This window comes from Castor canadensis, chromosome 18, assembly GCF_047511655.1.
Source record: "Castor canadensis chromosome 18, mCasCan1.hap1v2, whole genome shotgun sequence".
Classification (NCBI taxonomy): domain Eukaryota; kingdom Metazoa; phylum Chordata; class Mammalia; order Rodentia; family Castoridae; genus Castor; species Castor canadensis.
The window spans coordinates 40,986,320-41,013,411 of NC_133403.1; the positions used below are offsets into that span (position 1 = coordinate 40,986,320).

General features: G+C 55.0%; 1 protein-coding gene across 1 annotated transcript; it reads left to right on the forward strand.

The window, feature by feature from the left end:
• Nucleotides 1-2,939: 2,939 nt before the first annotated feature.
• Hip1r (huntingtin interacting protein 1 related) lies at nucleotides 2,940-26,937 on the forward strand. Its single transcript, XM_020159461.2, has 32 exons — nucleotides 2,940-3,133; nucleotides 14,886-14,949; nucleotides 15,249-15,391; nucleotides 15,619-15,675; nucleotides 16,778-16,858; nucleotides 17,247-17,323; nucleotides 17,610-17,671; nucleotides 19,794-19,934; nucleotides 20,589-20,646; nucleotides 20,735-20,810; nucleotides 20,891-21,031; nucleotides 21,147-21,208; nucleotides 21,352-21,424; nucleotides 21,499-21,682; nucleotides 21,766-21,854; nucleotides 21,936-22,052; nucleotides 22,136-22,237; nucleotides 22,399-22,593; nucleotides 23,185-23,332; nucleotides 23,441-23,527; nucleotides 23,723-23,830; nucleotides 23,920-24,056; nucleotides 24,251-24,361; nucleotides 24,471-24,529; nucleotides 24,653-24,683; nucleotides 24,766-24,828; nucleotides 25,063-25,163; nucleotides 25,282-25,387; nucleotides 25,499-25,622; nucleotides 25,722-25,783; nucleotides 25,885-26,079; nucleotides 26,177-26,937. The coding sequence occupies exons 1-32, from the start codon at nucleotides 3,041-3,043 to the stop codon at nucleotides 26,219-26,221; spliced, it is 3,192 nt and encodes a 1,063-aa protein (XP_020015050.1). The 5' UTR covers nucleotides 2,940-3,040; the 3' UTR covers nucleotides 26,222-26,937.
• Nucleotides 26,938-27,092: the final 155 nt, after the last annotated feature.

Sequence of the window (27,092 nt, forward strand, 5' to 3'; positions counted from 1 at the left end):
TTGTTAGGGTGCATTGCAGGAAGGTTCCTCACCGAGCCTCCAGGAGAGTGATGTTAGCACCCTCCTGGGTTCTGGAGAGGAAAGGGAGATCAGATTAGGAGACCAGACACATCCGTCAGGGGTCAGGGATGCCGCTGGCACAGTAAGTTAAAATAGGCAGTCTGAGAAGTCCACTTCCTAGTCCTGTGGAGGACTTCTGCACTCTCAGCTAAGGAAAGAGAAAAGAGAAAAGTCATGTGAGCACACAGTGGTGCTTTGCTGGCCATCGGAGGCACAGCAGTGAGTGTAATCCTTACATTCCAGTGGGGGACACAGACCTTAATCAAATAATCACATAACAGATCACAAAAGGCTGGTAACTGTGATGAAATAGCTTTGAGATACTATGATATTATAAATCAGGAATAGGTCAGGGTTCAGGGAAGTCTCCTTCAAGAAGTGGTATCTCACACCTGTAATCCTTGCTACTCAGGATGCAGAGATCAGGAGGATCAAGGTTCAAAGCCAGCCTGAGCAAATAGTTCTTGAGACCCTATCTTGAAAATACCTAACACAAACATAAAAAGGGCTGGTGGAGTGGCTCAAGGTGTAGGCCCTGAGTTCTAGCCCTGTTACTACAAAAAAAAAAAAAAAGTGGCATCTCAACCAAGAGCTGAGAGATAAGCAGATACTAACCAGGTAAACAGGAAGAGAATTCCAGGTGATAGTAACAGCATATACAAAGGCTCTGAGGCAGGAAGAAGCATGACACATGGACAGACCTGATGATCCAGGATGGCGCAAGATGAATCTGGAGAGAGAGACTGGTCCAGGTCATGTATGGGTGTCAGTGAAGCAGTGTGGGTATAGCAGCACACATCCTTTCAGTGAGCACAAGTAACGTAAACCCCATTGTTCATCTTTTTGAGTTCTCCCCAAAATGAGGTTTAATTTGTATTCCAAATGCCTTGCCTTTGCAATTAATCAGCCATGAAGGGTGTTCCCAAAAGGGAACCCTGGTTCTGATAATGTGGAGAATATCAATCAGTGACAGCCAGCTGTGGAACAGCCCCCCCACATCTGGATATGTTGACATGAACCTTGACAATTAGAAAGGGGCAGTTTGTAGCCTTGTGTCCCCAGAACGCCTTCTTATAAGCCATGTTCTGAGTATACCACTTTTTGGGGGTTGCTTATTCTTTCAGCTCTTCATTTCACACCCATTTATTGAACATGGCCATGTGCCATGGGATGTGCTAGGCATGAGGGTGTAACACCGTGTAAGACGGGATCTCATCTATAGGCTGTCACATTATAGTTCAGAGATATTAGCAAAGTGCTCTGACTCCTGAAGAGCAAGCCCAGGGCAGTGCACTGGAGAAAGTCATCGCTACTTGTGAGCCACCACAGCTGGCACTAGTTGCATACAATAAATGGCATGGTTATCGAAGAACAATGGCTTTGAAATCAGGCAGATCTGGAGCTGTACCCTGAATGCACTGTTTGCCAGTAGGTGAACCTGGGCCGAACTTGGGTGCCTTCTTATAAGTTCTCTGAGCCTGTTTGTCTGTAAAATTACCACAAAAACATTAAAGATTAAATGAGCTACTGCTGACCAAATGCTGAGTGAGTGCAGTTCCTGGCACAGTGATAAGCTCCGTATGTATTTAAAAGGACGGGGAGATATTTGCTACTGTTAAGTCACCATGGCAGATGTTCTAGACCCAGAGGGGGTGTTGGCCTCTTCTATATGTGTGAAGGTCACGGGTAACTGCTTTTGTCCCATATGGGAAAAGGAGTCTGAGAAACAGCTGGCACAGAGCAAACAAACCCCTTTGTTGTGGTCTTTATTTGGCTGTGGCTATTGACTAAATTGCTGAGGATTAAAGACAAAATAATACATGTAAAAGGTTTAGCCCAGTACCTGGCAAAGAGCATTCAATAAATACCAGCTATTGTCATTACTCTATTGTTTTGCTGGCAAAGAAGCTTTTCAGTGATTGGAATTAGAGCGAGCATGGCCAATCTCTCTTTTTAGTGGAGTGAGAGGAGAGCCTTGTTTAACACAGCTTTCAGATGTGCAGTGTCAGCCCTTGAGCGGCTCTGTGAGGAAGGAATCAGAGATGGTCAAAAGGGTCCCTGCCCTCAGAGAGCTTCAGTCTCACCCAGAGACAAAGGTCAGGTGTTCCAAGGTAGCATTTCCCCTCTGACAGGTGATGCTTCCTCTCAAAAAGCAAAAGGAATCCTTGGTACCTTTACGGAGGATTTAGCATCTGTCCACATTCTGGCAGGAAAACCAAGAACAAGCAGAAACAAAGCAATCATCTAAGAGCTACACTCGGGGGGAATTTAGGGGGTTTATTTACTTTCTTTCTTAGTCTTATGACCAAAAATTTAAAAAGCAAGCTGTCAAAGGCCAGCCCATCTCCTTGGCTTCTTGTTCCAGCGCTTTGGTGGCCCCCTTTGCTCCCTAGGCGTCTCTGTGGGTGGCAGCGGCGTTTACAATAGAGATGACAGGAAGAGGGTGCTTCACAGTGTGCCTCATCTTGAGACTTTAAATACTACCATAGAGGGGAAAATAAGTCCGATTGTGCTGCCATTGGCCAGACTAGTGGAGGCCCAGTTTCCTCCATTTTTCTCCCTGGTGGCGTGTAGGGGGACTTAATGATGGGGGGGCGGGGAGAAGGGAAGAAGAGGGACAGTTTTTTCGCATGTTTTAGGAGTAAGAGGTGTGGCGGGGTTGGGGGGCGTTTGGTCTGTGCATTTGGTGGGAGCTAGAGGGCGGGTGGCGCCGGGGAGACCCGCAGCGTTGGAGGCGCTCGGGGGCGGGGCGTGCAGGGAGTCCCCGCGCTTAGGGAGGCTCAGGGGGCGGGGCTGTCGGGAAGGGGGCGGGGCGCGCGGGCCGCGGCCTGGCCCCGCCCCGAGCGCCGGCTGGCTGAGTGACGGGCGGGGCGGCGGCTCCTCCCCGCGCGCGGTGCGGCTGCCTCGAGGTGCCTAGGCTGCGTCCGGGCGCTGACGCCTCAGTCCTGAGCGGGGCAGGGGCGCGGGCGGCGGCGGCAGGATGAACAGCATTAAGAACGTGCCGGCGCGGGTGCTGAGCCGCAGGCCGGGTCACAGCCTGGAGGCCGAGCGCGAGCAGTTCGACAAGACCCAGGCGAGCTCGAACGCCGGGCGGGCGGGCGGAGCCGGGGTTCCCCGCGTGCGCCCCGCGGGGCCCGGGTGGCGGGGGCTGGGGGTGCCCGGCCTGTGTCCGCCCAGCGCCGCGGCCCGAGCGCCGTAGCAGGTGAACCGGAAGCCGCGCCGCGCTCCTCGGGGAGCCGGGCCGGGATGGGGCCGAGGACCGAGATGGGACCCGAGAGGCCGAGGTGGCCGTGGATCAGGGCGGTCCGGGGCCGAGGGGACCGGGAGCGGAGACAAGATCCAGGTGGCCGGGGACTCAGCTGCGCCGGAACCCAGGTGCCAGGCCGTCTGCCTTTCCCCCCATCGGAAAGCCAGGGGCCCCCACCCGTGCATTTCCTTGAAGGAAACTCCCCGCTTCCTTGTCTTCTGAACTGTTTCCACCGCCGCACGGCAGCCCATAATCTGCTGGGTGAAAAGTTTCACGAATGTCGCCAGACTCGTTTGCCCGCGCGGGGGCCCCGTATAAATACACTGCCACCCCCTCGTTAAACACCGGCGCCGACAGACGGGAACTCCCCGGGCTCCCTTCCTGCCCCCCACGCGCCGCTTCTTCCCCAGGAGGACCGATTCTGGGAAAGGGGTCGGGGAGTCAATCATGGCGCGGGTGTGCATGTGTGCTGGTGCCGAGGCCCCACCATGGCCTTGCCAAATAGCTGGCTTGCTTTTCCTTCCTACTTTACAAACGCAGAGGTGTCCCCAGTGTATGGGGGATGAGCCGAAGGGGACCCCTTATCACCCAGGGTTGGGGTGGGGGTGGGTAGGTCAACCAAGACTGAAGTGGCTGAAGATTTCTACTTTAGAAAAAGTGTAAGTCCCACCTCTGTCTGAAGCAGGTTGGTGACATTTGCATTTGTGGCTGCCCTGAGCGAGTTCCTTCCCCCTTGTCCAACAGAGCACTTCTGCCATCATTTCAAAACAAGTTAGCACATGCAGCTGGCAACAGCTTTCGTTTTGAAATAGAACACAGGGAGACCTTCTAACCTTTGTTCTTGTGATTGACAATGAAAGTGATGATAAGCCTCTGGATGTAAAGACTCCTTCAAGCTCAGAGCTGGAACCAACCTGGCTGCAAGTGATTAATTTATCCTTTGATCATTGTCATCTGCTCCAGCCTGGCTAGCCTATCATAAAAACAAGCATAGCATTTAATTTAAACTCATTAATACCTCTTTAATTGTGCCAGGAACTTGCAGGCCATAGGAAGAAACACTCAATTCACAGAAAATGTGATGTTGTAAAAAACTTTGTTCACTCACTGATGTTTTAGATTTTTCATGCTTTGGAGCAGGTGGAGATAAAGAGCTGATTGCTGCAGGGAGGAAATGGGATTTCAAGGGCCACCTTCACTGATCTTACTCTGAAATGGTTCTAAGTCAAGGGCAACCTTCCTGAATGTCAGAGAGGCTCTAGGACCACATTGTGGGTTATTTTGTTTTGCTCGCAGGTTTCTTTGAGGGGACTAAAATGGTTACTTAAAATGAACAACTTCATGATGGGTGAATCTTGTAGAACTCAACCACTTCAGAAACTCTTCTTTAGCAAAGATGGAGTTTGGTGCTAGTGTCTGGGCTTGCCTGTCTTCACTGTGACTTATTGAAGGATATAAGAAAGAGGTTTTGTAAGTGGTTAATATTTAATTAGATCATTCCCAGAAATATCTAGTGAGCTGCCAGCCCAGGCCCCTTGGTGGAAAGGGCCTGGAGAGCCCAGGTTACTGCTTCTGTGTGTCCTTTGGGACAGAAAATAGCACATCCAATCCTGGGACCTGTTTTTCTTTGGAACATGCTGCTCGTGCTGTTGGAGGAGCACTAGGGCTGGCTTAGAATCTAAGTCCTCGCCAGCCTGGGCTTCTGGATGAGGAGGAAGGAGAAATGCTTCCATGTTTGCTTTCTGGGCAGGACACGCCCTGTTCTGCATAGGTCTCTGGTCAGCACTCAGGAGGGTGGAGGGCGAGGGCAGGCACGTTTCTTGAGGTTGTGGCTCAGTGTGAGTGTATGGCCCCAGTGGAGTGCCCCCAAAACCTAGTGTGTTCTTTGTGACTTTAGTCCCTTTGATGATAAAACCCTTTTCAAAACAGAGGGACAAAGTTTTATTGGTTGCTTCTTGTTGTGAATAAAGAGTACTAAGACCACAGAATTCAGCCCATTTGTATCCTGTACCATTAAAAAGATGGTGTGGCTTCATGGAGTGCACTTATAGGCAGGTGGCCCTGGTTTCTAGCTGTGCCCTGGGTAAGTTGCTTAACTCCTGAGTCTGTTTCCTCTTCTATAACTAGGAACACTTCTGGGCTGCTCTAGGTGTGAGCTATACTATGCAGTAGGTTGAGTAATAACTCCGTAAAGATGTCCACATCCCAATTCCTCGGATCAGTGTTACCTTACTTGGTAAGATGAATTCAAATTGCAGATGGAATTAAGTTGCTTATCAGTTGACCTTGAGATGGAAGCTTGTCCTCCGCTACCAGGTGGGTCCAATGTAATCACAAAGGCATTTAAATGTGAACCAGAGAAGCCAAGAGGAGGTCAGCATAATATAAAGGATGGCTTTGAAGATGGAAAACGAAACCTTAGCCAAGGAATATGGTTGGGTTCTACAGCCAGAAATTGGATTCTCCCCTGGAGCGTCCAGAAAGAAACACACACTTGCTTTTAACCCTGTGAGACTCATTACAGGCTTTTTAACCTCCAGAACTGTAAGATGATAAATTCCCATGTTGTTTTAAGGCACGAATTTTATGGTGATTTGTTACAGCAGCCATAGTGAACGGATACATATTGTATGCAAAACATACAGCTGTTCAAAATCTGATTGCAGGCCTCCACTAGAGAGGAAAGCTGTTTTGGAAGCACTGGAGGACCCCACAGGTAGAAGCCATGCTAATTAAGTTTTCCTTTCCTCTGGGCCGATTCCTTTCTCTGGGCCACTTTTCCCACATGCTGTGGAGACAGCATCAGGACCAGAGAAACCCTTCGCATCACGGCCACTGCTGAGCAAGCCAGTCCTGGGGAAATTGCCGAAGTATGCAGTGTGAGGGTCCTCGTGGGGAAGTGTCAGGCAGAGGGAGCAGCAAGTTCACAGGTCCAGTTTTCCAGGTCAGTGACATACCTCTTCAGTGGCCCCTGCAGGGCTGAAATCTTGTAAAGATTAACGTTTATTGACAACTCAGGACTTCTGCATGCTACAAGCGTGCTGCCGGAGTAGAAAGAGGAGCCTAGGATATAATTTTAGATCATCTTGTGTAAATAGAGCTGTGTCATTTACTTAACCCTGTGTGTCCTAAATATCACCCTCCTAGCCTGCAAGCACTGTCAAAGTTATGAATGGGACATTTTATGTCTTGCTTCTTCATTAAGTGTCCAGAATCTGGTGTGTATTTGATTCTCACAGCTCAGTAAGTCTGGACTGATCCTCCTTTGCCGAGCTTATGGCCAGTGGCTGTTTCCGACAGTGCAAGCATTAGAAGCTCCTGGAGAGCTCTTAAAATGTCAGCATGAAGGCCTGGGGTGTGGAGTGATTTTTTCGGGATCAGAGCCCCAGAACTGGTCTGGTGTGAACTTTCCTTGGCCAGGTGTTCCTCGTTATCAGCTGCAGGCCACAGGATGCAAACCAGTGTCTGGAACTCGCCCTGGGTTTCTGGTTTGAAAGTGGTTCCTAAATATACAGATTCTTTCAGACCACCATACTTGGCTCAGCATGGCCCCTCTGCCCTAGTTTGCCTGTCACCAGGCTCACTTGCCTCTTCATTAGGCCCTGTAACAAAAAAATGAACTGGGGAGGGGATGGTCAGTCGTAGCACACTTGCCTAGCACATGAGAGGCCCCGGGTTTGATTTTAACACCACAAAAAGACGGAAAAAAAAGACAGGTCACTAACACTAACTCTCCTTTCTAGGCCTCAAAATGTTCACAATAATAAAAAACGATCCCCAGCCCCAGAGTTTGGGAAGAGCCCTAACCTATGTGATGGAGACCCAGAACCCCCCAGCTCCATATGGCTGAGGCCCTGAGGCTTCTCCGCACTGTGTACCCACAGGCGGATATGTGCCCTGGTCACAGCTGCTATCTGACTGCCCAAGAGGGGCAAGCCAAGGGTCTTCTCTGAAAGGAGAGAGAGGAAAGAGCTGGGTTCACATGCACTTTAGGAGACTCCAAAGCCCCACACAAGTTACTGCAGTGCAGCCAGAAGGGATGGGTCCTGACCTCTAGGCTGTCAGAGTCCCCCTGGGTGTCACCTACCTGGCAGAGCCATTCCAAAGGCTACTTGTTGGTCCAGGTTGGGGTGGGGGTGAGGCTGCCCATTCTTGACCGCCCCCCACCTTCCAGCTTTGCAATCAGTGGGCCCCAGGACGCACTGATGCATTTCTGTTGGCTTGGCCCTGCAGCTTTGGGGTGTGCTGTGGGAGTGTAAAAAATCATTCTTGTGCTCCCCCCAGGGGGTGCCACCTGTGGCATGTACACTGTGACAGAGGTTAAGAGCCTGGATCAGGCCTGGCTCTGTCGCTTCACTGCTCTGTGCCTCAGTTTCCTCATATGTAAAATAGGAGTAATAATAGGATCCCTGATGTAGTAAATGCTGTGACAGCTGTTGTGTATAGGGAAGCAGACAGGGCTGAAAGAAATACAAAGTGTCTCTGTTGGGTCCTGCCCCTGCACCTGTAAGCAAGGACACTGGAGCTGGGCTGCTGGGGAGAGAGGCAGAGCTGTGGCAGGGGAATCTGGAGGGTGGGGACAGCCATCCCCAGAAGAATGAGCTGCAGGGGTCCCCCTTTCACATGTACTCCAGAGGGTGTGTGGTGTAGGCACCTCAGGCGTCCTGCAGAACTGCCTCTTCCTCATGGGATGGAAAGCACAGATGAGGCCCCTGATGACGTAGCCCAAAGGCCAGTACACAGCCCATGTGGCGCTGGGTGCTTGTGAATGAAACCCAGCTGGCTACTCGATCCCAGCAGCTAGTTCCACAGCTTGGAGTGGAAACCCTAAATGTAGCCCTGCTTGGCAGAGGGACAGGGAAACCCAGCCGGCTAACCTGAGACGTCCAGCCAGCGTGGAGCTGCCCTTGCCAGCTGGGCTGTGCCTGTCAGCCTTGCCCTACACCTTCTCTACCTGTGACTCAAATGTCGCCTTGCTTGTGAAGCTGTCTGCCCTCCTCCACTGGAGCCCTTAAACTTCCTAGTCCTAATGACATTATGCAGTGTCCCTGTCTCCCTGATACTCTGCAACCACCCTGCAGAACAGGAAGACGTGGGCAGGTGTGAGACTGGGCGTGTGTTCCGATCACCCTGTCCACTGCACTCTGAGATCCTCAGGTGTACTTGGCCTCAGGGCCACACTCAGTGAGTACCACTGAGTGAAGGCTTACCTGGGGAGAGGAGTGCACAGTCTCCCTTGAATGCTGTCCCTTTGTCCTGGCCTGGAAGGTCCACAGTGCCTCATTGAGGATGAGTGAGTCTACAGAGAAGACAATCCAGCAGGACTGTTGTTTTTTCTCTGGCTAAAATAAACATAAGCCTCAAACTGCAATAGGTTCGTCTGCCTGGGAGTGACTCAGTCCCCTGGCTTGCGGGATAGACAGGTCTGTGATGATATCACCAGCATCCTGGGAACGAAACTATCTGGCTGGCTTCCTGTCCATTCTGGAGCCAGCATAGCAGAGGTGTGACTCAGGGCCAAGGCTTCCTGGTAACGTGTTTCACCCACAGAGTCCAGAGCACAGCTGGCAGTTGGTTGGGCTAATGAATTTGTCAATAGTGTCCCCAGGCTTACTGTCATCCTCTGGAGGTGTGGGCTGTCGTAGGCCACTGATGCCATTTTCTGAACTGTGGAATGATATTGAGGCTCAGACCAATAGGACAGAAACACAGGGGCACAAGTGAAGAGAGACAGCGGTTGAATGGGCCAGGACCCTGCCCTCACCGACTTCCTCTCCGCTGAAACGATCTGGCCTTGGTCCTCTTTGCAGCTTTACATTGTGGTCCCATCCTAGCATCCTCGCCACAGAAATCCTGTGTTTGCCACCATCAATGGCCTTTGAGGTGGCAAAAGTGTTTGAATGAAAGCGCTCTGTCCTTCAAGCAAGTCTTTGGAAACGCAGAGCAAAATAACCCGCTGCGCTGCCAATATCCCTGCGTCCCCGGGTCTTTGAAAAACGCTTCTGTCGCTGCCAAGTGCTGCTGTTAGGCCTCGTGATAACAGAACAAGGAGGCCTAAGTTGATTCGTTTCAGGGTGGATTTTAAAATAGAAATCATTTGATAGTTACTTTACTATTTAACTTCAGTGGTTAAATTATTAGCTGGAGAAAGAGTTACGCGGTGGCTGTGTTTGAAAGAGCTTTTGTGCGTTCGAGTGTTTCCTCTTGCATTTGTCCAATAAAGATTTATTGGCTGCCAGGAATTGATTTGGGCCCTGGAGATGGCAGAGAGGAAAAAGTATAGTGTCCCTCGGTGTCCAAGGGAGACTAGTTCTATGGCCTTCCAAAAAGAACCAGAATCCACAGATGCCCCAGTGCCCTGTATAAAATGCTGCAGTGTTTCCATATAACCTGGGCACACCCTCCTGCCTACTTTAAATCATGTGCTTACACCTAACCCAGTGTAAATGCCGTGTACATAGTGCTATCCTGTATGGTGTACGCAAAGGATAAAAGCTGTGCAGTATGGAGGTGGTGTTTTTCCCAAATGTTTTGCTCTACAGGAGAGTTGCCTGCACGTTTGGGGGTTGGGGGTGGGGACTGAGTGTGAGTGGTGGACAATCAAGATGCTTTCAGATGACAAATGCTCTGAATGAGACTGAATATGGGGACACCTGATGGTGTAGGGCTGCCCTACATGCACAGTTAGGGGAAGACTCCTGGAGGGTGGGTCACCGTGGGGTGTTTCACACAGCTGTGTTTGAGTTTTGTTATTCTTGCAGTGCTGGAGATGGAAGCAGGACCTCACGCATGTAGGTCGCCATGCTCTACCACTGAGCTGCACCCCAGCCCGGGCTTGGTGTGCCTTTACTTCTAGGAGGCTGAGGGTTATCAGCACCCCAACTCCTGTGTAACGTCTAGGGAAACAGGAAGAGTAGTTTCCACACAACTCTGAGTGGCTGGGGGGTAGGTGATGCACTAGGGGATCCTCGTGACAGGGTGTGGCACAAGGGCATGGGTAAGGGACGGGGTGGCTCTCCCCATTTCTGCACAAAGTCAAGAGAAGCCAGGCCAGTAGGGACAGCTCTGGAGGGGGCAGGGCAGTGTGACACCTTAGAGACTTCTGGGGATCCTGGGGAAGGGAGCTGGCAGTCAGTAGAAAGGGACAGGTGACCATTTTCACAGCACGTGGACCCCTGTGGCTCCTTCCATTCTGGAAACCCAGCAAGTCCACACCCACACCAGCAGAAGCCCCCCACCCCAGGGCATTGTCCCCAGAGTCTACATGTTACTCCACCCAGTGCCAGGCAACAGGAGGGGCCAACCTTCAGAAGGCAGGGGAGTGGGGATGGAGCTCAGGGGTGCACTCAGGCCAAGGTAGAAGAAGCGCTGCTCCCTGGATATACATGTAGTGCTGCCATGCTGGCAAGACCCAAACTCTGCAGCCCCTACTCTGCTCTACTCATCCTTTTCCTGTTAGGCGCCAGTGGCTTGAGGCAAGGACCACGGACGACAGACCTTCCGTTTTCATTGTGGATAGCTCCACTGCAGAGAGGGTCAGTGCACCTGAATCCCTAGGACTTTCTGTAGAAAGCGTGGCAAGCATCGGCCTCAGAGAGGCACCCAGCAGGGAAGGACAGGCTTCCATTTGTCCCAGGAAGCAGGTGCCTCTGGGATGGGAAGCGGAGCAGCGGTGGTGGACTGGTGGACAGGCAAAGGCACAGAGAAGACCTCGTGTGGCTGAGTGTGCTGCACCTTACTGCAGGTCCCAGAGGTGCCAGCCATGAAGAGATGCAAGTGTTTTGCAAGACGAGAGAGAGGGCCCAGTGACCCAGTTCAAAACTTTGTGATTTGGTTTTAGTTCTCTTAATTTTGAGAAGATATTGATGCTTTAGAAAAATTACCTGTTGTAAAAGATAGTGATAATCATACCCCAAGGAGGGAAATAAATAAAACACATGATGCTGCCATAGGCCAGCAAATTGCTTAGTGATGATAAAGTCATCTTTATCAAGACCCAAGCGCAGTGCCCTGTGCAGAGCTGTATCCCACCCAGGCCTCAGAAGGACCTGAGGAGTGGGCAGATGAGCAAGTCAAGGCGTGGGGAGTCAGCCACTAGCCCGGGTTGTAACAGTAAATCATGTTGATGGCGCGCTGTCCCATGCAGGCCTGTCCTACACGCTTACACGGTGTCATCCTCACTCAGGCCTTTGCTGTGAATTTGATGGGGAAACAGCATTACAGATGGGTTGAGCGTCTGGCCATGGCCCCTTAGCTACCAGTGGCTGGCAGGACTTGCACCCAGGCCCCTGACTCTGGAGACTGACCAGGCACTGAGCCAGGCAGCCTCTGGTTTGCATGGCCTGTCAGGTTCTCTCCAGGGAGGGCTCTGTGAGAGAGAAGTGTGTCCACACTGTTGTCTTTCTGGTTCCAATAGGAATGCAGCTTCCCAGGGTCTGCAATCACTCATGGAAGACTGGCCTGACTGCAAATCAGGATGTTGATTCTGGATTGGAGAATTATTCAAGCCATGCTAATGGGGTCAGGGCTGGAAGGGCAGGCGGAACCAGGAGGCTCCCACCCCATTCCTTGGGGCTTGACTCTGACCTTCAGCCTGCATTCATCTCCTCCTTGGGTCCTTCTTGACTTTGGTCCTGCCAGATCAGGGTACAGTGAGCCTGCGTCCTCAGCATATACTTGTCCTTCTTCTGGACAACCCTATCCTTGTATGTCTCAGAAAAACCCACAGTGGAGGCACAGAGGTCCAGTATCAAGGCTGAGGTATTTCCCTGGAGGCTGCTTTCCATGGCAGATGGTCCCACCGGCCATCAGTGTCCCCCCCTTTGCCAGAGGGACTATACCAGGACTGAAGGAAGGATTTTCTCAGGCCAGCGAAAACTGCAGTGGGGGGCAGGTGCCGGCAGCTCACTCCTGTAATCCTAGCTACTCAGGAGGCAAAGATCAGGAGGATTGTGATTCAAAGCCAGTCCAAGCAAATAGCAAAGAGCTATCTCAAAATAACTTCACCAAAAAGGGCTGGTGGGGTGGCTCAAGGTGTAGACCCTGAGTTCAAATGCCAGTGCTGCAAAAAACCAAAAAACCAGCAGGTGGCGTGGCTCTCTCCAGCTGCCTCCTTGCAGTGCAGGAGTGAGGGTGACATGCTGAGAACTTCAAGATCCCAAGCCCCAAGTGTAACTGAGGTCAGACCTTGGGGACTTTAAGCCCAGAGCAGAGTTGCCACTTTCCTAAGGAGAGTCCACTGGAAAAGGGGGTGGTGTCAACCTGGCCTGCCTAGCTGTCTCCTGAGATGAGGCCTGGCTCCTGCCAGCCCAGGAGTGCCCACAGACTCCCACTGTGTGAGTGAGCACTGGGCCTCCTTGTGTGGTGCCCGGCTGCTCCACACATCTGCCTGCCCTGCATACAACGGGCCTGTGTTCCCGGTAGCCAGCCAGCACCCGAGGAGGGCAGGCCGACACCATCCTGTCCTTTGCAGCCAGCGTGGGGACGGGTGGCATCAAGGCCTGCTGTGACAGACCCTGCCACACGCCCTCATGGGGCTCTGCCCCCTCAAATCTCACTGGCCTCCTGCATTTTCAGATCTCCCCTGTGCCAGGCATGTAGAGGGTGAGGGACAGGAATGTCCTGCACTGACATCCCTCTGGGCACAGATGATAAATAAGAGACCTGTCTTCAGGGGATGACGGCACATAGAACCATAAATCAGATTTGTACAGGGTGGAGAGGGAGCAGCTGCTCTCCAGGCCCAGGCCCTGCTGTAAAGGGGCTTGGTGGCACCTGGAGCACTGAGAGAAGCTCTGGGCCTGGCTTAGTCTTGGCCTCCCCACTTGCCACCTACTGCTTCAGGTTGCACTCCCACGTCTGCGAGGAGGAGAGGCAGGGAGTTTGTTCCTAGCCCCTTGGGGCCTGCGTGGCTGTGTCAGAGCCATGTGGGCAGCTGCCCCTCTGCCCTTCTTGAGGGGAATCTTCCGGAACAGGTGGCAGTCACCATTAGAGCCAGCTCAGGTGTCAGGGCAGCTGGGGCTGAGGTTACACACCCCAGAGACACTCCCAGCTCTTAAACCACAGCTGTTTGCCTGGTGAGGGCCACCTCCACTCCACCCTGTCCCCTTGCCACGATTTCTGGGAGTTGTTATGGTCACTAAGGACACAGGTATGGAGCAGGTGGACCTGGTCCTGTCCTTGTTAGTGAGGCAGATACCTAAGAAGTGGGGTTAGATACCTAACCCCTGAGAGCCTCTCTGTTCATGGTAACCACAGCAAGGGGCGGAGGCGCTCAGCTGCAGCCCCAGACCCTGCATCCCAGTGAGCCACCACAATGGGCTCTGTGTGCAAAAGGGGGTCAGTGCGCCTTACTGGGTGATGGGGTACAGGGGCAGCTCAGAAACTGCCTGTCTGTGCCCAGCCCTGGCTTTGGCAGCCCCCAGATCTGTGTGTTTGACCTGAAAGAACCTCTTGGCCCCACTGGGCCTGCTCCTCTAACAGGAAACCCTGCCGTCCTGCTGAGCAGGAGCTAAGATGTCTGCATCAGATCCTAAGTGGCAGGACGCAATCTCATGTTACTACTCAGGCCCAGTTGACTGCCCCCAGCTGGCCTGTGGTGCAGGTTCCCAGGTATCCTGCCTAATTCAGTAATTTGGCTCAGCTCTGGGGAGACCGGGGCTGTCAGCCTGTCCCATCCCTCCTGCCCATGGCCTGAGCAGCTTGCCTTAGTCTGCACACACTGCTGGTCAAACAGGCTGGTGACAATGTGTGCTGCAAGTGCCTAAGCCTCCTGCCTGGGAGGTCGAGCTGGAGAGACAAGACTCCAGGAGGAAGAAATGGGAGGGGACCTTGGGGACATGACCCTGGCTCTTGTTTGGGTCTCAGATAATGATGGCAGCGTGCAGAGCAGACCCTCCTCCTACCATCATATCATCATCCACCCTCGGGCCAGAGTCACCATCCTCCTTGGCAGTTGGGGGCAGGGCGGGGCCTGAGTCAGGACAGGGTTTCTATAGGTTGCACCCACCAGAATGAGGCTGGTCTTATGGCAAGGCAGTCACCAGAGCCTGGTTTCCAGGTGATGCTGGGTGGGAGTATTGGCCAACAGCATTACCATGGGGCCTGCCTCCCAGGAGAGGGGGTGGCACGTCCTTTCACGGAGGGAGCACTGTGGAGTACAGTCACCCAGCCTGGCTGAGATTTTGGGTCTCTGCAGCTTCCCACAGAGGGGGGACAGGGGCAGAGGATGCTGTGTTGGGCCATGTCCACTCCTCCCTGGGGCCTGGGGACCTGGCTTTGGAAGAGCCACGTGGGATGGGTGAGACAGGGGCTCTCCTGAGTACAGGAGAGCCCCTGTCATCCTCACCTTCCAAAGCCTGGAATTCTCCGTGGCTTGTGCCATTGGGTGCCGGCTGCACTTGAGGTGTGTGTCAAGGAAAAGAAGGTTCCACCAAGTGTGGCTGCTCAGAGAGAGCATGTCCCTCCCTGGTCCCCATGCTCCTTTCCAGCTAGCTCTGTGGTCCTTCCCCATTCAGGGCAGATGCTATAGGGACAACTGTGGGCGGGCTTCTAATCCTGCCTCCTGTGTCCCAAACAGGCCATCAGCATCAGCAAAGCCATCAACAGCCAGGAGGCCCCTGTGAAGGAGAAGCATGCCCGTCGTATCCTTGCACTCGCGGAGTCCGGGAGGCAGGGGAGACTGGGCTGTGATGGGGCTCAGGGAGCAGTTAATGTCAAGGACACAATCTTTACAACATTGCCCTTTGTCTTGCTCTAACGTCTGTCTCTTGGGCTGAAAACCCTAGCTCTTGTGACCTGGGCTGGAGGGTGTGCAGGAGGTGCCCTGGCCCAGTGCAAAGGAACATGGTCCAGTGTTGCTGGTTTAGCTGTGTTTACTGAGTGCCACAGCCTCTCCATGTTTCAGTTCTCTGCATCTTGTACTTGACCTTGACCCTCAAAGGTATCATTCTGGGCACTCACCATGAGAAAGGTGCCTTTACCTTCTGGTCCTATGCCATCGGCCTGCCGCTACCCAGCAGCTCCATCCTCAGCTGGAAGTTCTGCCATGTCCTCCACAAAGTCCTACGAGACGGGCACCCTAACGTGAATAGTTTTCAGTACCTTTGGTCCCGGGAGGAGAGGAAACCAGGGCCCCCCATACCATTGGTTCTTAGCTCTGGAAGCAGAGCAGTGACCCTTAAAGTATGCAGTTCTGGACCAGTGAGCCCTAATGCCTGCTGCCCCCTCCTGTCCCTTCTGCTCTGGAGTAAGGAGCAGATGCCTCAGGACCTCCTTGGAGATTCTGGATCCTCACTCCCCTCTCACCACAGGTGCTACATGACTGCCAGCGCTACCGGAGCAACATCCGGGAGATCGGTGACCTGTGGGTAGGTGCTGGGGGTAGTGCAGCCTTGTATCTCGAGAGCCCAGGGGAGGGCAGCGCCTAGCATGGCTGGTCTCCTCCTCCTCTCAGCAGAAGTTAGGGCACTGTCACTGTGAGAATCAAGCATCGTCAGTGTGAAGTTGCACCCTTGCTTTTAAGGCCTGGTACAGGGTGTTCCCAAAACATTGCTGATGTGCCTCTAGCTTCACAAATCTCCCAGCCCTTTCACACCTGCAGGTTGGGAAATGTGGCGACCACAGGCTAGGTGTCTGAGTGGTGGTCAAAGTGCCACGTGAATGATGCAGACCTCTGGGCTTCCCTCAGACCAGCTGCTCTAGCAGTGTGGTTAGAGAGCCATGTCTTCCACCCACTTCCCGGGTAACCTTCAGACCTAGCAGCCCGAGGGCCCTGGGGAGCCTGAGCCTGGATCCACTCTGAGACCCTCAGGAGTTAGAGGCGCTGTAGTGGCAAGAGGGCCTCTGAGTCCTGCTGTCCTCAGCTGGGCGGGGCTCCTGGAACAGACCAGAGGGAGGCTAGGGCCTCGTGGGGTGTTCCCTGTCCAGAGTCACTGCATTTCATCCGTGTCCCTTGACATGAGGGACGCAGTGCTCATGGTGCCTGCAGCAGACACAGCCAGCTGGCATGATCACAGGCTGTGGTGTTTGCAGAAGGGATCTGGGAGGCTGGTACAGGCGTCTGTCAGAATGCTCTGGCTGCCGCCAGCACGTGAGCAAAACCCCTCAACTTGGAACTGGCCTTTTGCCATGGACAAAGAGCACTCTTCTCACAAGAGTTTCTCTGGCAAGAATGATAAGGAATAAGATTAACAGAGGGGAAAGTCTGGGATATAGCTCAACTGGTAGAGCATTTGCCTAGCATGTATAACACCCTGGGTTCAATCCCCAGCACAAGTGAAAAACGAGAGACAGAAGTGGAGGCCACCAGGAAATGCTCGTTGAGTGAATAAGGGACTGGTTTGTGAAGGATTGGCACTTACTTCTTAATCCCTTCCCAACTCTGTTTCTTGTCTCCCCAATGTGTGCCCCGTCCCAGGATTCTTGGCTGCTGTTAAATAGTATCCTCACCCTGGGCTCTGTTTCCCCCAGGGACACTTGCATGACCGGTATGGGCAGCTGGTGAATATCTACACCAAGTTGTTGCTGACCAAAATCTCCTTCCACCTGAAGGTAGTTTCCTGGGAATCATGGGCTCTTCCTCTGAGACATCTGGGGATGTAGAGGAGGGCGGGATCTGTCCACCTATGTGAGAGGCCAGAATGGTGTGAGGCTCCCGGAACTCTTCCGTATTTCCATAGATGGAAGGTGGATCCCCAGCCCTGTTCTAGCCAGGCTGCCCCTCTCCCCTGGGCTTTGTCTCTCAAATGCTCGGCTAGCTTTTTGTCAGCTTGGTCAGAGTACCTGCAGGCTGCATGGGCCTGGGGGGCTCCCTGGCCTCTCCCCCTCTCTTGAGAGGTAGAAGAGGCTTGCACCAGAGCCTGGTCTGCCAGGAGCAGGAACAGGGACAAGCGTGTGTCTGCCCAGCACTGCTGCAGCTGAGTAGGGGCTCTCTCTACAGCACCCACAGTTTCCTGCTGGCCTGGAAGTGACAGATGAGGTGTTGGAGAAGGCAGCTGGGACTGACATCAATAACATGTGAGTGTGCACAGCCAAGCAGCAGACATCCATTTCCCTGCTGGTCTCAATTTCCCTGGTGTTCCTCAGCGTGCCATGCCCAGGCATATGGGGTCATGGTGTCAAATGTGGCCATAGGCCCTCAGGTGAAGGTGGTGCTCCCAGGAGAGCAGGCTATGGGGAGCGGACTGGGGTTTATGTGGCACCTGTGTAAATGGCATGCAGATGGACAGTTGCTGCCTGGGGTCTCAAGGACAGGTAGTTGTGCCACACGCCGTACTCATTCCCTCCCTGTCGTCTTCCCTAGCTTCCAGCTCACTGTGGAGATGTTTGACTACATGGACTGCGAGCTGAAGCTTTCTGAATCTGGTGAGCAGTACACAGAGCAGACTCTGGGGGCTTGAGTCTCACCCATACCAGAGCAGGGAAGGTGACAGTGGACAGGCAGACTTAATGTTCAGTTCAGTTTGTGGTGTTGGGATAAAGCCCGGGGCCTCACACATGATCGGCAAGTGTTCTATCCCCAGCTCTGATGTAATGTTCTTAAATCCACCTGCACTCCCAGGAACAGGTCCTGGGGCCTCATGGTGCCTCCAGGTCACCAGGCCCCTAAGCGTACATCTAGCATAGCCTCGGCTGTCCTCACACCCTTGTGGGCATCACTCCATCCACCCCAAGATGAGTGAGGGCATGGGTATTGGGGAGCTGCCTCTCTAGGCTGCTGCCCAGCCTCACGGTGTCACAGACCCTAAGGACAGAAATCTGGGTCTCATTGCCCACTTTGCGTTCTAAAAAGCTTGAACCCTGTCAGACTTCCTAGCCAGGAACCAGCAGCCGCTGGACGGGAAATCTTGGACTCGCCCTTCTGGCCCCAGAGGTGATTGTTCTAGGTGGCAGCTTCAAAACAACTGGGGTGACTCAGTGTTCTCCCACACAGGACAAGAAGCAAATGCCTTTTTAAGGGAAAACTGGGAGTTTGGAAGAGTCAGGGTAGCCTTGTCTGGACTCCGAGGCCAGCTGAGCCTGGTGGGTGGTTTCAATAGGCAAAAGGCCAGCTTGTACCCGAGTCCTGTGTGCCTGGGAACCATCTGCCTAGAACCTGACGGGGAGCAGAAGGCAGGTGTCCAAGGGTGTGGTCAGTGGTACACCTTGACCAGGGCTGCCAGGCTTTATCTTCTGGCACAGATGGGCTAAGGCTGAACTCCACACAGCACAGAGGCTACCAGGCAGGAACAACGTCCCCTGCATCTGTACCCCAGGCTGCTGTTGGCATGGGAGGGGCCCATAAGGGAAGTGGTCCCCATAACGGAAGTGGTGAGAGCCCATAGGCCCCAGCCCTGGCAACATGGATGTCTTAGTGAGGCACAAAGATGACTTCGCGGTGTTGCTCGGTATAGCTCCGGAGGTCCTGGCTGCACTAGTGGCAGGTCCAGGAGACAGAAATGTCCTAAGTTTCTCAGTGGAGAGCTGGCTGCACAACAGGGAGCAAAAGCAGCTGCTTCTACTGTGGTCAGGAACCATCCAGAGAACATGGTGCGGCATGGACCAGGCCCTGGGTTCAGTATTTATTTGTGTGTTAAACCCATAGCCACACTGGGGTCCTTTCTACAGGGAGACATACTTGGACAATATAAGGAAGAATTAAGAAGAGGAGAAGGGCACACTTTGCCTCTCCCTTGGCATTTCTTCCCTGTCACCACAGGTTTCCAAATGGCTGTATCCCAGGCAAAGCCACAGCAAGACCCAAAGACCTGGGGGAGTGGGTGGGGGAGGGGGAGAGGTGGGGCGGCTGTTGTAGAACCGTAGTCCAGCATCTGCCCGGCATGGGGCGCTGGCCTCTCTCCCATTCTGGCTTGCTGCCTGATCTTTGTCATTCCTGTCTGCCCTAGAGAAAATGCCAGCCAGGGAGGAGGCAGCTCCGTGTTTGTCCCTCCTCCTTGGGTTCTGATACAAGGCCTGATTGTCAGGGGCTCCAGGGGCAAGTGAGGTTTCAGGTCACTTGGGGCTTGACACCCCCCCCCACCCACACACACACTGCTGTATGACTTGGAACAACCCCCAGCTTGTCTCCACATTTATAAAATGAGGTATTTGCATGTAGCCAGAGCTGGCCTCAAGCTCACAATCCTCCCACCTCACCAAGATTACAGGCATGGCCACCAGGCTTGTCTTGGGCAATGGTCTTAAGCCCTATCCTTCTCTAAAATTCAGAGGCCTGTGGGCATGGAGCACTTCTTCCTGGACCCTCCTGGGAGTGTGCTGGTACCAGCAGCCACTGTGGCTCCCTTCTGAGGCTGTAGTACACTGGTGTTGGAACCTGGATTAGAGTCCCAACTTATCTTCAAACCTTCATGGTGGTTGTGACAACACAATGAAGGGGCACTCTTAAAGTGCAGGATTGAGAGCAGCCTGAATCATGTGCCATGGGGTGGGCCCTATGCCCCGTCCCCAGCACCCTGACTTAGCTCTTTCTCCTGCCCCTCTTCTGCAGTTTTCCGGCAGCTCAACACCGCAATCGCTGTGTCCCAGATGTCCTCAGGCCAGTGCCGCCTGGCCCCACTCATCCAGGTCATCCAGGACTGCAGCCACCTCTACCACTACACAGTCAAGCTCATGTTCAAGCTGCACTCCTGTGAGTCCTCGATCCTGTGCAGGTGTCCTGTGCAGGTGCCCAGGGCAGTGGCAGCCCGCGTGACACAGACTGCCTGGCCCATTGACTGTAGTACTGGAAAGGAAGACTGAGAGATTGGGTCAGAAGAAACAGCACTAGGGCTGGGGCATAGTTTTAAGTGGTTAGAGCGGGCCCTGGCTTCAGTCCCCAGCACTGCAAACAAAACAAAAGATGAACTGAGTCATTAACATAAACAGCATGCTTTATGGAAAAGGACTGAGTGGAGTGGCATAGTTTTGCACTGCTCTCAACACCTGGCTTAGGCTAGGACGGCAGCCCTACCACATTGTGTGAGGAGCAGGAGCAAATGCACTGCAGTGTTCAGAGAGGGAGCTTGGCCTTGGCCAGGCTGTGAACCACCAGGCCCAGGCGCTGTTTCCATCTTAGCGCACTGACGGGGTGTCGGCACAGGTGAGGCATGATGGGGTCATGGCAATGTCGTCTCCACCTTTACTGCTTCCTTCTCCAGCTTAGAGGCCTCCCCGAGCCTGCTCTCCCTTTGGGATGTATACCCAATCCATGGAGGGTTTAGAACATGGAGGAACAAGGGAGGGGAAAGCGAGCCCCAGACCAGGGTGCAGAGAAGAAGCTCCTTAAATTCATGCTGCCCCCCAGGTCTCCCAGCAGACACCCTGCAAGGCCACAGGGACCGGTTCCACGAGCAGTTTCACAGGTACCAGCCTGGGGCAGGGCTGAGGCTGGGCCACGAAGAAGCCCTGTGGCTCCCCCGTGATGTCTCCTCCACCTCTCCCCACCTGCAGCCTCAGGAACTTCTTCCGCAGAGCCTCAGACATGATCTACTTCAAGCGGCTCATCCAGATCCCCCGGCTGCCTGAGGTGCCATGCCCCTCCCCAAGCCGTGGTCTCTGGGTCTATAGGGGGACTGAGCTGAACAGCTCCCCCTGCTGCCCCTGCAGGGACCCCCCAACTTCCTGAGGGCCTCAGCCCTGGCTGAGCACATTAAGCCTGTGGTAGTGATTCCTGAGGAGGCCCCGGAGGACGAGGAGCCTGAGAACCTCATCGAGATCAGCACCGGGCCCCCTGTTGGGGAGCCAGTGGTGAGCTCCCCCATGAGGGTCTCTAGCCCAGTATGAGACCGAGGGGTGACTTGGTTTCCCTCACGTGGAGGGCACAGCCGAGTGGGACAGGGCTTATTGTGCACTGCTGTGGCAGGTGGTGGCTGACCTCTTTGATCAGACCTTTGGACCCCCCAATGGCTCCGCGAAGGATGACAGGTGAGGCCCTTGGGGGGGATAGGCAGTCAGGATGCCTCTGTCTGGAAAGACCCCAGGTGGGAATGAAAACTCGAGAGCCAGGGTCCTGTGTGAGGATCTTTGACCTCCTGGATGAACTTGAGCTCCAGGTCTTCTGTCCCCAGGGACCTCCAGATTGAGAACTTGAAGAGAGAGGTGGAGCTGCTCCGTGCCGAGCTGGACAAGATGAAGCTGGAGGTGAGGGAATGCAGGAAGAGGGTGGCCCCCACGCGGGCTGGGCAGGGCCCCACGCTGTCCTTCCTGTACCACAGGCCCAGCGGTACATCTCACAGCTGAAAGGCCAGGTGAACACGCTGGAAGCCGAGCTGGAGGAGCAGCGGAAGCAGAAGCAGAAAGCCCTGGTGGACAATGAGCAGCTCCGGCACGAGCTGACCCAGCTGAGGGCTGCGCAACTGGAGGGCGCACGGAACCAGGGCCTGCGTGAGGAGGCTGAGAGTATGTGGCAGTGCTGGTGATGTGAGGTGAGGGGCTGCCTCCACCCTGCCCTACTGGTCACGCCTCTCCTCTCCTGGCTGTAGGGAAAGCCAGTGCCACTGAGGCACGCTACAGCAAGTTGAAGGAGAAACACAGTGAGCTCATCAACACGCATGCAGAGCTGCTCAGGAAGGTGAGTGCCTGTGGCACCACCTGGCCTGTGGAGAGGGGCACAGGCCAAGGCCAAAGCATGAGCCTGTCCCTGCTCGTGTAGAATGCAGACACAGCCAAGCAGCTGACAGTGACACAGCAGAGCCAGGAGGAAGTGGCACGGGTGAAGGAGCAGCTGGCCTTCCAGATGGAGCAGGTGAAGCGAGAATCCGAAATGAAGGTACGTCCTGCAGAGTGCACCAGGCCCCACCCTGTATCCGTCCAGCTCTGCTGTCCCAGTGACACTGTCCTGTTCTGTCCCAGTTGGAGGAACAGAGTGACCAGCTGGAAAAACTCAAGAGGGAGCTGGAGGCCAAGAATGGAGAGCTGGCAAATGTGCAGGAGGCCCTGAGCCGCACGGAGCAGGTGCTGCTGGGACAGCGGGAGGGGTGCTGGGATCAGGACAGAAGTTGGGGCCTCCTTCCTGTGAATTGGCCTACACTTAGATGCCATGGGGGGGAGAGGTAAAAGACAGCCATCAGGGATTGACTGGGAAAGCTGCTCATTGGGGTGCTGTGTGTTCACAGAGTGGGTCACAGCTGAGTTCACAGCTGGACACACTGAGTGCAGAGAGGGATGCACTGAGTGGGACCGTGCGGCAGCGGGAGGCTGAGCTGCTGGCAGCCCAGAGCCTGGTGCAAGAGAAGGAAGAGGCACTGAGCCAGGAGCAGCGGCGCAGCTCCCAAGAGAGGGGCGAACTGCAGGGGCGGCTAGCGGAGAAGGTGCGACCTCCCTCCAGCCACTCCACCACCATGTCCCCCTGTTAGGCAGCTCACAGGTTCAAAGTACACTGCCAGAGGATTAGAGGTGTGGCTCAAGCAATAAAGCAACTGTCCCAAAGTGTGCAGCCCTGAGTTCAAGCCCCAGAACCAAAAAAAAAAAGGAAACCAAAACAGAGTATACTGCTAGAACATTCTTACCACTCCAAAAGGAAGCCCCAGACTCAAAACCTCCACCCCTGGTTCCATCTTCCCTCATCCTCACCAACACTAGCTACTCTCGTCTGTAGTTTAGCCAGCCCAGCAGGTGGAAGGAGCTTGCGCGCTGTAGTTTTAATTTGCATTTCCTGAACGAGGTTGTGGCACTTGTGTGGCTCTGGAGAGGTGCTGTCCGGATCCTCAGCCTGCTTGTTAATTGGACTGTTTGCACATTGAGTTGTTCTCTCGTGAGGGAGTAGCCCCACCCTGCAGGGACGGAGGTCCGCAGAAATCTCCAGGCATGGCAGCGCTCAGCGGTTGGCCTCTGGGGTTGGGCCAGGGTCACACCCTGGGTTTGAGGAGGGTGCTCCAAGCTGCCTGTCCCCCTGCCACCAGGAGTGTCAGGAGCAGGGGCTGCGGCAGAGGCTGCTGGACGAACAGTTTGCAGTGTTGCGGAGCGCTGCCGCCGAGGCCGAGGGCATCCTGCAGGACGCCGTGAGCAAGCTGGACGACCCCCTCCACCTGCGCTGCACCAGCTCCCCTGGTACATGCTTGGAGCACCTCCCTTCCTCACCACCACGCTCACCCACGCATGCCTCATTCCTGTCCCCTGACCGTGAGAAGCAGGCCTCATGATCTCTTGTGCTTGCAGATTACCTGGTGAGCAGGGCTCAGGCGGCTCTGGACACCGTGGGTGCTGTGGAGAAGGGCCATAGCCAGTACCTGACCTCTGCAGCAGGTGAGTGCAGCCAGTGAGCCCAGCTTCAGGAGCTGAGCTCATGGCTTTGCACACAGACAACCTTGAGCCAATGGGGCCGTGGACACCAGTTATCAGCAGGGGTTTGGAGTGAGGGGCCTGGGCTCACCCATTGGCTTGGCTCGATGACCCTCTCATGTTTCCCTGCTAATCACCTTGGCCCTGCCCACCCCACAGATGCCTCTGCCCTGGTGGCAGCCCTGACTCGCTTTTCCCATCTGGCTGCGGACACCATTGTCAATGGTGGCGCCACTTCTCACCTGGCCCCCACTAACCTGGCTGACCGTAAGTGGGTCCAGCTGCCTCAGTGTTCAGTGGGCTGGGGAAAGGAGGCTCTGGGCAGAGGCTCTGCTCACACCCCTCTCCCTCTACAGGCCTGATTGACACCTGCAGGGACTGTGGGGCCCGGGCTCTAGAGCTCATGCAGCAGTTGCAGGACCAGCAGGCTCTGTCAAGTGCACAGCCTGGCCTGGTGCGGAGCCCCCTACAGGGCATCCTTCAGCTGGGCCAGGTGAGCATGGGCTGGGGGTGGGGCTCGGACCCTTAATTTCTCTGTACACCCTCTGGGTTGGGCTGAATGGGTATTCGTGCTTAGAGCCTGCCTGTCCCAGCACAGGGACTGCACACCCACCAGTTCCAGGTCTTTCTCGGGGTCCCTGGAGCTTAATGGGATGGAATTGATCTGTCTGACTCTTGTCTCCCAAGGAGCTGAAGCCCAAGAGCCTGGATGTGCGGCAAGAGGAACTAGGGGCCATGGTTGACAAGGAGATGGCGGCCACGTCTGCTGCCATTGAGGATGCAGTGCGGAGGATCGAGGTGAGACTGAGCGCTGGGACATCTTGAGCTCCTGCCAGGTGCCTCTGAGGGCAGGAGGTGGCCATGGGGTCCTCCTTCATCTGGCTCCCGGCTCTGTCATTGGGTGTAGGACATGATGAACCAGGCCCGTCATGAGAGCTCAGGAGTGAAACTGGAGGTGAATGAGAGGTGAGCCCCAGATCCCCCCCTGCCTCTTAGCTCTCAGCACCCCTGCTGCTGTGGCCTCGCCTTGTATGGTATCAGTGAGCCCCACTACAGAGCAGCCAACCAGTCTCCCCTCCTCCTTCCCAGGATCCTCAACTCCTGTACAGACCTGATGAAGGTGAGTGGGTGGCTATGGCTCCAGGGTGGGGTCTGTGTCAGGGTCTCCAGCCAGAGTGTCACTCACATCTTGGTCTTGGTAGGCCATCCGTCTTCTAGTGATGACGTCCACCAGCCTACAGAAGGAAATCGTGGAGAGTGGCAGGGTGAGCAGGGCAGACCAAGGGACAGATTCCTGAAAGAGCTATGAAAGGGCATGAGACCCCTGAAATGTTCCAAGTGGCAAGCACACAGTGTGCCTGACACCACAGCGAATTCGTCCTATGCCCCAGGGAGGGTTTAGAAATGTATCCTGTGGCTGGGGGTGAGGGAAGACAGCCCTGGGGGCTATTCTCACCCGTGGGACTGGCTAGTCCTGATATGTCCTCCATCACCACTAGGGGGCAGCCACGCAGCAGGAGTTTTATGCCAAGAACTCTCGTTGGACTGAAGGTCTCATCTCAGCCTCCAAGGCCGTGGGCTGGGGAGCCACGCAGCTGGTGTATGTCACCTCAGGTGGGGGTGGGAGTGGGAGTGGTCAGGGGTCTGCTTCTTGCCAATGGAGAGTTTTGGGGGTCAGAAGGGTGGCGCAGCTGCCCTGACCCGCCCCTGCCCCTCAGGGAGGCGGCCGACAAGGTAGTGCTTCACACAGGAAAGTACGAGGAGCTCATCGTCTGCTCCCACGAGATTGCAGCCAGCACTGCCCAGCTGGTGGCTGCCTCCAAGGTAAGGCTGCACTGACCGCTGCGCTCCCCAGCCTGGCCTTGGCCCTTACTTGCTGGCCGTGGCCAGCAAGGCTTAGGGTGCGAGACCACAGCCACCCTGACTTCCCCCCAGGTAAAGGCCGACAAGCACAGCACCCACCTGAGCCGCCTGCAAGAGTGTTCCCACACTGTCAACGAGAGGGCCGCCAGCGTGGTGGCCTCCACCAAGTCAGGACAGGAGCAGATTGAGGACAGAGGTACGTGCCCGAGTGTCCAAGGAGGTGGAGGGGCTACTGGCTTCTGTGGGCTGGCAGGAGTTGACACTCAGACACTTAACCTTTTCTCCCTGGCCACAGAGACCATGGATTTCTCTGGCCTGTCCCTCATCAAGCTGAAGAAGCAGGAAATGGAGACCCAGGTAGGTGACCCTGGATGTCCACAGCTGCCAGACTCATCTCTCGGGATGAGCTCCAGGACGGGGGCCACGGGAAGTGCTGAGTGGGCCTCTGCTGACTGCAGGTGCGAGTGTTAGAGCTGGAGAAGACGCTGGAAGCAGAGCGTGTGCGGCTTGGGGAGCTGCGGAAGCAGCACTATGTACTGGCTGGGGTGATGGGGACACCTAGTGAGGAGGAGCCCAGCCGGCCCAGCGCTGCCCCCCGCAGGAAGCCACCCCTGGCCCAGAAGCCCAGCATGGCCCCCAGACAGGACCACCAGGTGCTGGGGCTGGGAGGAGGAGGAGGAGGAGGAGGTGATCTGGAAGAGGTGGGTGCTACAGCCTGCGACATGTGTTCCTGGTCTTTGACCCCTGCAGCTCGAGAGAAAGGCTGACATCTATCCAGCTCAACTTGTGAACTAGGCTCCTCAGGAGTCCAACAGCGTGGCTAGGTCCAGGCCTCACTTGACCCAGAGAGGGTCAAGGGGCCTCTGAGGGGCATTGCCTCTGCATCTGGTGCCCCCGGCGTTCACCGAGACTGAAGGGGACTGGGCCACATGGGATGTCAGTCTGGATGTGAGTCTATTTATTTGCAATAGGAGCTGCTGAGTGCAGCCTGGACCACGACTCCACAGCAAATGTAGAAAAATTTTTAATATTCATTAGGCTTTTCCTCAAGGGGCCCCCTGCCTTCTGGATTCAAATCTGAGGTGGTAGAGAAAGACCCTGGCTCTCCTTGTGGGCCTGGTGCTAGGACATCTGTGCCAGGAGCCCTAGGAGGAGTGGGCCACTCAGGTGCCACCTTTGCCCCTGAGTTTCCATTTCCTGTTTGAGGTGATGTAGCTGCTCCCCATCAAGCACTGTTGGGGCAGAGTCTAGTCCTTCTGAAGGTAGGGCCTTGGTGCCCACTGGGAGAAGCACCGCGGTCCCTCATCTGGCCCGGCCCTGCCAGATCTGAATGAATTTGTGTTCTTTGAGCCCAAGGGCAGTGGCTGGAGGGATGGGGGCCCGCAGCTGGACCGAGTAAGTGCCTGGCCCGCCCCCAACCCCCTGGGGAAAAGGGAGGGAACACCTCTGCCTGCTGCCTGAGCAATCCTGTGGTGAAGCTCCACTGGCAATAAACGGACTGTTGTCACCAATGCCCTGCTCAGGGGCTGTGCCTGGCTCATTTCTCCGGAACACAGGTTCTCTTGTCAGGTCCTGGATCTCCACATGTGACTGGTGCACCTGGGACTGGACCGGCTCACTAGTGCTGCTGGTCCTGTCTCCAAGTGCCCAGCCTTTTCCGGGAGCT

Coding starts and splice junctions, on each gene's coding strand:
- Hip1r (XM_020159461.2), top strand. CDS start 3,041: ATGAACAGCATTAAGAACGTGCCGGCGCGGGTGCTGAGCCGCAGGCCG. Junction 21,209..21,351: donor GGCTCCGCGAAGGATGACAG/GTGAGGCCCTTG, acceptor TTCTGTCCCCAG/GGACCTCCAGATTGAGAACT. Junction 25,388..25,498: donor AGCTGGTGGCTGCCTCCAAG/GTAAGGCTGCAC, acceptor ACTTCCCCCCAG/GTAAAGGCCGACAAGCACAG.